Below are 10,162 nucleotides of genomic sequence, written 5' to 3' on the forward strand. Positions count from 1 at the left end.
TTGTTGTGTTGTTTTTGCAGGATGCACAGACATAACTGGTGTGTACTCACCACTGCCAGTAATCCATTGTCAGACATGTTTCGACACAGGATAGAACACTTTGGCTTGGTAGAACCTCTATAAAAATGTATACTTGCCACACAGGCTATAGATATATTGTTTCATCTCTATTGTCACCTTTATTTTCACCATCCTTCTAAGGGTCAATATAATCATAGTAAATTAATTGATAATAGTTGGTTTTTGTTACATTGAACACTTTTCCCACAATCAAGAAGTGGAGTTTCCTGCAGTGACGTAACCTCAATTTTGCATAGCTCGAGGGAGGGGTGGAGCGAGTCAAACATCGGGCGACGGCTGTCGTATTTCCTAGCAAGCACGCGATAGGCTCTTCACCTGATCCCACCTCCCTATCATAATCACAGCCAGAGGCCTGCCTGTTTTATTACCGGTGTATTTTACTGGAAGCACCAGGAGATTATGAGCGTCTTTTTTTCTTGTTTAAGAATCCGTTATATTATGAAGTCGGGTTGTACGGATTCTAAAGGGTAATGAAAGGAAAACGTAGTGGTTTTAGGAATAGGGCTGGTTTGTTTATTAGACAGTAGCCCCCCTTGATAAAAAAAAACGAACATTTTGTTTTCCATGTTTTTGGTTAGGTTTAGTAAGCCCTCCAATATCGATATTCTTTTTTATATTTGTTTTATTGTTTTGAACCAATAGCGAGGCATTTTCCACCGATAGGCTGTCTCACATCTCGCCGAAAAAAAGCAGACAGGCGCCGGACGCTCCGGAGTCTACAGCTTTGTCAAAGACAGAAGTCCAGAGACACAAGATGTTTGAGACTGGTATAATCCCTCTCGTCCTTCTCGACGTAACATGCCTTATCCTCGGTATGTAATCGACGTACTTACCATGTTGTTGGCAGTGTTAAGCCTTATAGAGTTCCTATTCTATGAGACGTTATTCTGCACTAGTCTACTGTAGCCTAAACACCAGTTATATTGGAGGTATCTCTTTATTACGACTATTGTAGCTAGGCTACATTATGACTATAGGTGCATGGGTTACTTCTATCTAACAGTAAGTGTCTAACTCTCTGAATGAATGGGTGTTATATTCCACTACTCACCCACTACTAGAGATGTTGTGGTAAATAACACTGTTATAATTAAGCAATAAGGGGGGGGGGGGTAATATAGTACGGCTAAGGGCTGTTCTTAGATACGACGCAACGCTGAATGCCTGGATACAGCCCTTAGCCGTGGTATATTGGCAATATACCACAAACCAATCGAAGTGCCGTATTGCTATTACAAACTGGTTACCAACGTAAATAGAACAGGCAGTAAAAATGACTTTTTTGTTTTACCAAGGCTTTCAGCTAGTCAGCATTCAGGGCTCTAACCACCCGGTTTATAATAGCATACAACACACAGTATGGATGTATATTATAAGAACTAGGGCCACGAGTTTTTCCTAACCATGTCTTGACCAGGTAATAAGATTGTGTTCTAGTTTTAGCTATAACTTATCTTATAACCTATAGCCTATATTGTATTCGATCATTCAGGCCCACAAGGTGTATTTGTTGATTTGAGTGTAGCCTTCTGGTTGCATATTAAACAACAGTCAGAGGGGTAGATCATGGGTTCAATGGGGTTCAGTTATTACATTATTGACCACAACATGATTATGCCATTATCCGTAGTGTGTTTTCTAAAGTGTATGTGACTAATTCTCATATTGGGGTACATTTCATATCCCTCGACTGCGGCGATGGACTCTTGATCTCGTGGTCTTTATCTAAACGTGGTCTGGGTCTTAATAGACTTACTCTAATATAGGGATTTGGCAAAAGGGTTGGGTTGTTTTTTGCCACAAATTTTAGTGTAACTAAAAGGAGGATTTTGTGATTTCGTGTGATGAAAGACAGTACAACACTACTATTATGAGAAAAAATAGTTTGTTTATGCCACAGGCAGGCTACAGTCGAGCAGAGATGGAGTCAAAACTGGAACTCTGTGAGAAAAACAAGACCCAAGTCAACCATCTTCAAACATCATAAAAATAATGTTGGCCCTCCGGTTTCCTCATTTTAAAAAGCAAGGTTGTCTAGCACTTTCGTGTTGTCTCACCCCTACTTTGTCAGATAACTCCGACAAGTCTTGTCAAGATATGGTACTTAGTGCCGTTAACCATGTGATCCTAAATCTGTGCCTAAGTGCAACTTGGAGTAAGTGTCTAGTGTAGCACTTTGAAAAAATATCAGAATTTTCCCCACCTTTTGTGACCAATTAGAAGCAGTCAGAATGTTCAACCAAGGATGGCACATTGTGTCCATACTCCCCAACAGGACAGGCTCTAATCAAAGACCTGTGACTGCTACACTCTTAGAAAAAAGGGTTCCACAAGGGTTCTTCAGATTTCACCATAAGATTACCATTTTTGGTTCCAGGTAGAAACCTTTTTGGTTTTAGGAAGAACCCTTTTAGGTTACATGTAGAACCCACTGTAGAAAATAGTTCTACATGGATGACAAAAGGGTTCTAGTATGGGGACAGCCAAAGAACCCTTTTAGGTTCTAGAGGGCACCTTTTTTTCTAAGAGTGTAGTTAACTAATTTAGGCTGGAATCTGCCGACAGGGGTTGAATGTGCTTTACTGGCCAGAATCAAGATAGAGCAAGTCTGGTCGTGTAACCTGAGTGATTCAAATAGCAAATTAAGTTACTTCAGCTGTGAAGAGAGTACGTGGGTTGAATAGAAGGGTATTTTAAGAAGCAACAACCCTAGTTCGAAATTACAACAAACTTGGTTGAACTTTGAAGCTGATGAAAACTGACACTATGAATTGGGAATAGTGGGTCGTAGTATATGTAGCCTTCTGCTAGGTACAAATAAAGATGCAAGAGAGATGGCTTACCTCGAGAGACTGAACAAGATATCAGGACATGGAATTCTTCATTGGTATCCTATTGTATAGTTAGACCTGTGTTTTGCATATTTCACTTGGTGAAGGCCTAATTGTTGTGAACATGTTGTGGTGTGTGAGAAATCAGATGAGAGCAGTGTAGCGTAAGAGAGTAATCCACTCTGTTACAGGTGATTTGGACTGTGTGCCTGAGTGAGTCTGACTGAGTGTCAGAAGCATTTAGACATCTATGCCAGTGTAGCACATGGAGAGGTGTGAAACTTACTCCTCAGAATGAAGTGTCCCCCCGCTTTTCGCCAGCCACCGACTGGTAAGACGCTTCAGGAACGCGGTCACATGTGCTAGCAAGGTAGAGCTACTGGGTTCGATCCTCGGTGTGAGCTGAATCAGGAGGAAGTGGTACACCAGCATCTCCATCAAATCATGTTATCGTTAGTTAGGTCAGCTAACCTTAACTGAAACAATCCTGCGCTGACTCATCGACTAGCTAGCCTGGTTGCTAGTCTGTTTCAGAGTAGTAAGGCTCATTCATTTTAGAAACAGGTGTTCTCTGATTTTCCTATTGTTTTTTTTCTCTTATGGGGGTTGATATGCTGTCCACTTACTTTCTAGACTATATTATTTAAGAGTGTTGTGTCTCTCCTTTATTGAATTGACTTTTACATTTATTTGTTACCTTGGTAATGAGTGGGCTATTTGGTAAGGTGAGAGGGAGGTCAGAGCAGGAGAGAATGGTATAATCAAATCAAGTGAAAGCATGAACAAGCACGCCTTATTTGCATATTGATTTTCATCAGGTTTTGCCTACCAAGATCCTTTTTCCAGTGACGGTTTGGTCAACAGCGTGTTTTAAAGAATTACAGCAGAACCTTAAAAGTATGTTTACAAAGGCTAGTTTGAGCTAAGGAGACTATTTCTGATTATCTCTATCTTCATCTCTCTCTCTCTCTCTCTCTCTCTCTCTCTCTCTCTCTCTCTCTCTCTCTCTCTCTCTCTCTCTCTCTCTCTCTCTCTCTCTCTCTCTCTCTCTCTCTCTCTCTCTCTCTCTCTCTCTCTCTCTCTCTCTCTCTCTCTCTCTCTCTCTCTCTCTCTCTCTCTCTCTCTCTCTCTCTCTCTCTCTCTCTCTCTCTCTCTCTCTCTCTCTCTCCAGTTGGGCTTCCCTTTGTGATCCTCACCCCTCGGCACAATCCCTTCAACAGGGGTTTCTTCTGTAATGATGAGTCCATCAGATACCCCCTGAAAGAGGACACCATATCCTACCAGTTACTGGGGGGAGTCATGATCCCTTTCACACTGATTGTGGTAAGTCGTTACCTTCGCTATGTTCTCAGATGTTCTCTTCAACATATCAGGTATTTGTGTTTTAAGTGTTTATGGTAAAAGTACAATAATTTGAGACAATATGTCAATTTATTCAATTCACCTCAGTTAAAGATGACTTCTCTTGCTTTCACAGGTAGTCAGTGGTGAGTGCCTTGGCGTCTATATGACTCATATAAAGACCAAATCATCCTTGGGGGCTAACTACGTGGCGTGCATCTACAAAGCAGTGGGCAGCTTCCTGTTCGGGGCTGCTGCTAACCAATCGCTGACGGACATTGCCAAGTACTCGATTGGTCGTCTGCGTCCCCACTTCCTGGCTGTGTGTAAGCCTATGTGGGACCGTATCAACTGCATTGCTGGAGGCTACATCGAGAACTTCACCTGTACCGGGGACAAAAACATGGTGGATGAGGCCAGGTACAGTAGAGGTTTCCTAGGGTTACATCCCAAGAGATGATATTGCTGCAAAATCGAGACTGAAAAACGTTGAACTCTACTGGCAAATGTAAGCTCGAAAGATGTTTGCGAGGCTGTAAACCCAGTTTCCCCTCATCTTTTTTTTGTCTTCTGTTTTACAGACTTTCCTTTTTTTCTGGTCACTCATCCTTCTCTATGTACTGTATGCTGTTCCTAGCAGTAAGTACAGCAGTGGGCATACTGTGCTCATTGTTACATACAGTGATGCTACAACAGTTCAGTTCTTTCTCTGTCCCCAAGCAATAGCTCCCTTTTCATGATGTTGATGGTGTCCTTCTTCCCTCTCTCTTTTAGCTGTACATCCAGGCCAGACTGCAGACAGAGTGGGCCAGGCTCCTCAGACCCACCATCCAGTTCTTCCTGATGGCAACGTCCATCTACGTGGGGCTGTCACGCGTCTCAGACTACAAACACCACTGGAATGACGTACTTACTGGCCTCCTGCTGGGGGCGATAGTTGCGATACTCACGGTGGGTAGCTAGCTATAGGCCAACGGTTCCCAACCAGTTTGCCTTGAGGGACTCTCTTGTGTGCCTCAAATCTTTTTAACACTCACTTATAAATGTGACCTGTGGAATGCACATGGAATTTTGATTTGGGAGCACTACTGCCAGACAATACATTTATTAATTTATTTTTTACCTTTATTTAACTAGGCAAGTCAGTTAAGAACAAATTCTTATTTTCAATGACGGCCTAGGAACAGTGGGTTAACTGCCTGTTCAGGGGCATAACGACAGATTTGGACCTTGTCAGCTCGGGGGTTTGAACTTGTAACCTTCCGGTTACTAGTCCAACGCTCTAACCACATTAAATGGCACATGGTTACGTCTGTATCGTTGTTTCAAGTCCAGTGCGCTCAGGCTGGTGTTACATGTGTATCATTTGACTTTGTCTGTGAAAACCATTAGCACAGGTAAGTCTGAATAGGCTTAGCCAGAATCATTTATTTCTTAATATATGGCTCTGGGCTTAGCTATACTGCCATAGAAACAAACAGAGCATGGCATTAAGTTTGTGACTGCACCTTTACCGTGCAAAGAAACGCTTGTCTGTAGCCCAAACCATTCAAATCTGAAGAACTATTTTACAATTTTCTGGCGCAGATTCGCTATTTAATCTATAAAAAATGTTTGTCACAGAAAATAGATGATCTGCAGTATGGATCAGAGGAGATGGCAGTGATTACCACTAAATACATTAATAGGAACATTTTAGGTGTGCCGCCGAATTGTATTTCCCATCAAGATGCTCCACGGTTTAAAAAATGTTGGGAACCACTGCTATAGGTTATAGACACGGGTGGGCCTGGGCACTGGCCCAGCCAGATTGACAACAGGCCCAGCCGATTAGGGTAAACACGTAAAGTAAGTTGATAGCCACTGTTGTAGTTCATTATTCACATTGACACAGGTAGCTAGTTAAATGCATAATAGTGGGCACCTTATGTTTCTGCATGGAATTATATATGAACAAACCATGTAGTACCATTCCTTTAGAGACAACATCATTCATGTTTATACTGTATCACTGCAAGTAGTTTCCTCGGTTTCAGTCTTCATTGTTTAAGAAATGCTGTCCTCTCCTCTCCCAACATAGGTGTTCTGTGTGTCCGATTTCTTCAAGACGCCTGTTGATCCAGTAGAGATACAAGAGGAGACGTCCCACCCCAGTCTACAGGACAACCCTGCAAATGGGATCCACTACGGAAGCACAGGATGAAGCTCTGACTACAACATGGACAATGCATTGAGGACAAGTAGCATGTTAAGCTAGCTACAACTACGTGCCATCCGCTTCAGAGGACTATGGTTATTTATTTCCATGCATTTCAGGTCATTGGCATTGACTGTCGTGTAAATATCATGTTGCCTGAGCCCTGTAGACAGAAGTTAAGTCCTCTCAGAGCCAATGATCTTGCCTATGTGTGTTGAGCTAACGGTCCTTGTGTTCAATTCCTGGTCTTTGTGTGCAATTGCGGTGCGAGGTCTGCTCTTGTTGGAACAGTTGGGATTACATTGGTTTGAGGATTGTGTTTGAAATGAGTGATATTCAAGTTTGTTACAGTGAGTAATGAGTGTCCATGTGTGTAGCCTGGCCAATAATAAGTCTTACACCTGGGAATGAAATACCACAACTGTCCCAAAGGTTAAATGAAAGTCAGGAGACTTACTGAGCTTTGCAATGATGTGCTATGTACTGTATATATTTTTTTAATACTGCCTTCGCCAGATTGTTGCTGACACTTGCTCAAATCTCCCTGGAAACTCCTTACACGTGTCCAAGTGTAGAAATCATGGCGACAAATACACAAATGAACTTTTTGACATTTGTATGCAAATGTACTGTTGTAAAAACGGTGTTTTGAGCTTTTCGGAAAACAAAATGCTAGCTATGTGACACAAATAAAGATGGAATTCCATTTTGGTACTTTGGTACAACTGTGTCTGAGACACATTTTTTGAACTCTAGAAGTGTGTGCGTTGTTTAGTGAGTTCGTGAGGAACTACCCATACAGAAAGTCCAAAACCATAACTGTCACATTGATGTAAATGCATGTCATCAATGGATGTCCCATTGACGTAAATGATCTCTTTTTGAAGTAAGAGTTAGGTGGGGCTCAGAAGGTAAGGCAGGGTGGGGTCAAAACACACAGACCATATTCCTTTCCTAATGTTCCTCAAGAGCCAAAGTACAGACTTCAGACGAAAATATAGAGGCGTACTCACCACAAGTCTGGAACTACATAGTTGTGTTCTGTCTCACACTCAGCTGTTGTGGGTGTGTCCTCAACTTTCAGCCACACCCATAGACATTACGGACATGCAAATGGTAATTAAATAATCTTCAAATTAAACACATTCTTATGTAACATGCACCATAGTCCTTTCACTAACAACTGCTGTCATTGCTTAGTTGCTGGCCAGCAACTGCACAAACAGTGAGGTACTTTCAGTTATACTACAGTTGAAGTCGGAAGTTTACATACACCTTAGCCAAATACATTTCAACTCAGTTTTTCACAATCCCTGACATTTAATCCTAGTAAAAAGTCCCTGTTTTAGGTCAGTTAGGATCACCACTAAATTTTAAGAATGTGAAATGTCATAATAATAGTAGAGAGTGATTTATTTCAGCTTTTATTTCTTTCATCACATTCCCCGTGGGTCAGAAGTTTACATGCACTCAATTAGCATTTGGTAGCATTGCCATTAAATTGTTTAACTTGGGTCAAATGTTTCGGGTAGCCTTCCACAAGCTTTCCACAATAAGTTGGGTGATTTTGGCCCATTCCTCCTGACAGAGCTGGTGTAACTGAATCAGGTTTGTAGGCCTCTTTGCTCGCACGCGCTTTTCAGTTCTGCCCACAAATTGTCCATAGGATTGAGGTCAGGGCTTTGTGATGGCCACTCCAATACCTTGACTTAAGCCATTTTGCCACAACTTTGGAAGTATACTTGGGGTCATTGTCCATTTGGAAGACCCATTTGCGACCAAGCTATAACTTCATGACTATCTTGAGATGTTGCTTCAATATATCCATATAATTGTCCTTCCTCATGATGGCGTCTATTTTGTGAAGTGCACCAGTCCCTCCTGCAGCAAAGCACCCCCACAACATGATGCTGCCACCCCTGTGCTTCACGGTTAGGATGGTGTTCTTTGGCTTGCAAGCCTCCCCCTTTTCCCTCCAAACATAACGATGGTCATTATGGCCAAAACGTTATATTTTTGTTTCATCAGACCAGAGAACATTTCTCCAAAAAGTACAATCTTTGTCCCCATGTGCAGTAGCAAACCGTAGTCTGGCTTTTTTTAATGGCGGTTTTGGAGGAGTGGCATCTTCCTTGCTGAGCGGCCTTTCAGGTTATGTTGATTTTCGACTAGTTTTACTGTGGATATAGATACTTTTGTACCTGTTTCCTCCAGCATCTTCACAAGGTCCTTTGCTGTTGTTCTGGGATCGATTTGCACTTTTCGCACCAAAGTACGTTCATCTCTAGGAGACAGTCTCTTTCCTGAGCGGTATGACAGCTGCGTGGTCCCATGGTGTTTATACTTGCGTACTATTATTTGTACAGCTGAACGTGGTACCTTCAGGCGATTGGAAATCGGAGGATGAATCAGACTTGTGGAGGTCTACAATTTATTTTTTGAGGTCTTGGCTGATTTCTTTTGATGTTCCCATGATGTCAAGCAAAGAGGTAGGCCTTGAAATACATCCACAGGTACACCTCCAATTGACTCAAATTATATCAAATTAGCCTATCAGAAGCTTCTAAAGCCATGACACCATTTTCTGGAATTTTCCAAGCTGTTTAAAGGCAGTCAACTTAGTGTATGTAAAGTTATAATCCACTGGAATTGTGATACAGTGAATTATAAGAGAAATAATCCATCTGTAAACAATTGTTGGAAAAATGACTTGTGTCATGTACAAAGTACATGAGATGATATTCATCATATTCAAAGGAAAGGAGCAATCTGCAGTTGTTTCAATAATTTTTGTACTTACAAATTAATATATACCCATTTATTCTTGAAGAATATAATTTATAAAAGCCTCATGAGCTAGGTTTAACTGTCATTACCCATCAGAACCCAAAATATTAAGTTGTTTTACTCCAATGTTTGTAAGCACCCTACATTTAAACACTATACAGCCTCAAACCATGTTTAAAACTAGCATTTTAATATCATGGATGGTCAGTCCTTCCGGTATCCATAGCTCAGATTGAAACAGAGAAATTAAAGGACCAAAGTTCTCATGAGACTACAAAGGGTAAGATACTTAAAAAATCTATTGAATAGAAGGAAATGTAATGTTCACCATATGTTCATGTGAAATACATTTGTTCATGTGACTTTTGAATTGATAAACTAAGTGACTATACAAGCTGGTATTGTTTATTTGATTTAATAAAGGGTCTGAACAGCTGATACCAGAGAAAGATCTTTAGGATAAAAAAAATACAACACTATTATTCCTCTCTACTAGATGAACCAGTTGTCATGGTTAAGTACGCATGAAATGTGCAGAGGTCAAATGTGGTTTTGAATACCATAAACGGACTGCTGCTAAACACAAAGGCACATACACATTCATATGGTTTATTTAACCAGTCAACTTCCACTTGGTGTTCTCAAACTTGCTGAAGATCTCATCTCTGTTAAGGTTGGACTCGCTCAGTTTCAATTTGTGTTCAGACTCGTGTTTCACCTTGATAAATTTAACCATATCTTTATCACCGAGCTTGTTCTGATCCTAGCCACTCTCACCAGGCTACAAAAGAGACTTTTGACCCAGACATGTCTTCATTGACAGAAGCCCCATTAATACTCTGACACACTACTCTCACACTTGTCAAGCAATGCACTGTGTTCAAATGAAATCAGCTGGGAAAATGCTGTTAAATACACTAATTGT

At 41.2% G+C, this 10,162-nt stretch overlaps 1 protein-coding gene across 1 annotated transcript; it reads left to right on the forward strand.

The window, feature by feature from the left end:
• Positions 1–431: 431 nt before the first annotated feature.
• Positions 432–7,175, forward strand: LOC118393466 (phospholipid phosphatase 1-like). The gene is made up of 6 exons (XM_035786158.2): positions 432–893; positions 4,084–4,235; positions 4,390–4,673; positions 4,835–4,892; positions 5,028–5,204; positions 6,334–7,175. The coding sequence occupies exons 1-6, from the start codon at positions 836–838 to the stop codon at positions 6,454–6,456; spliced, it is 852 nt and encodes a 283-aa protein (XP_035642051.1). The 5' UTR covers positions 432–835; the 3' UTR covers positions 6,457–7,175.
• Positions 7,176–10,162: the final 2,987 nt, after the last annotated feature.

The sequence above is a fragment of the Oncorhynchus keta genome, chromosome 14 (assembly GCF_023373465.1).
Source record: "Oncorhynchus keta strain PuntledgeMale-10-30-2019 chromosome 14, Oket_V2, whole genome shotgun sequence".
Lineage (NCBI taxonomy): Eukaryota > Metazoa > Chordata > Actinopteri > Salmoniformes > Salmonidae > Oncorhynchus > Oncorhynchus keta.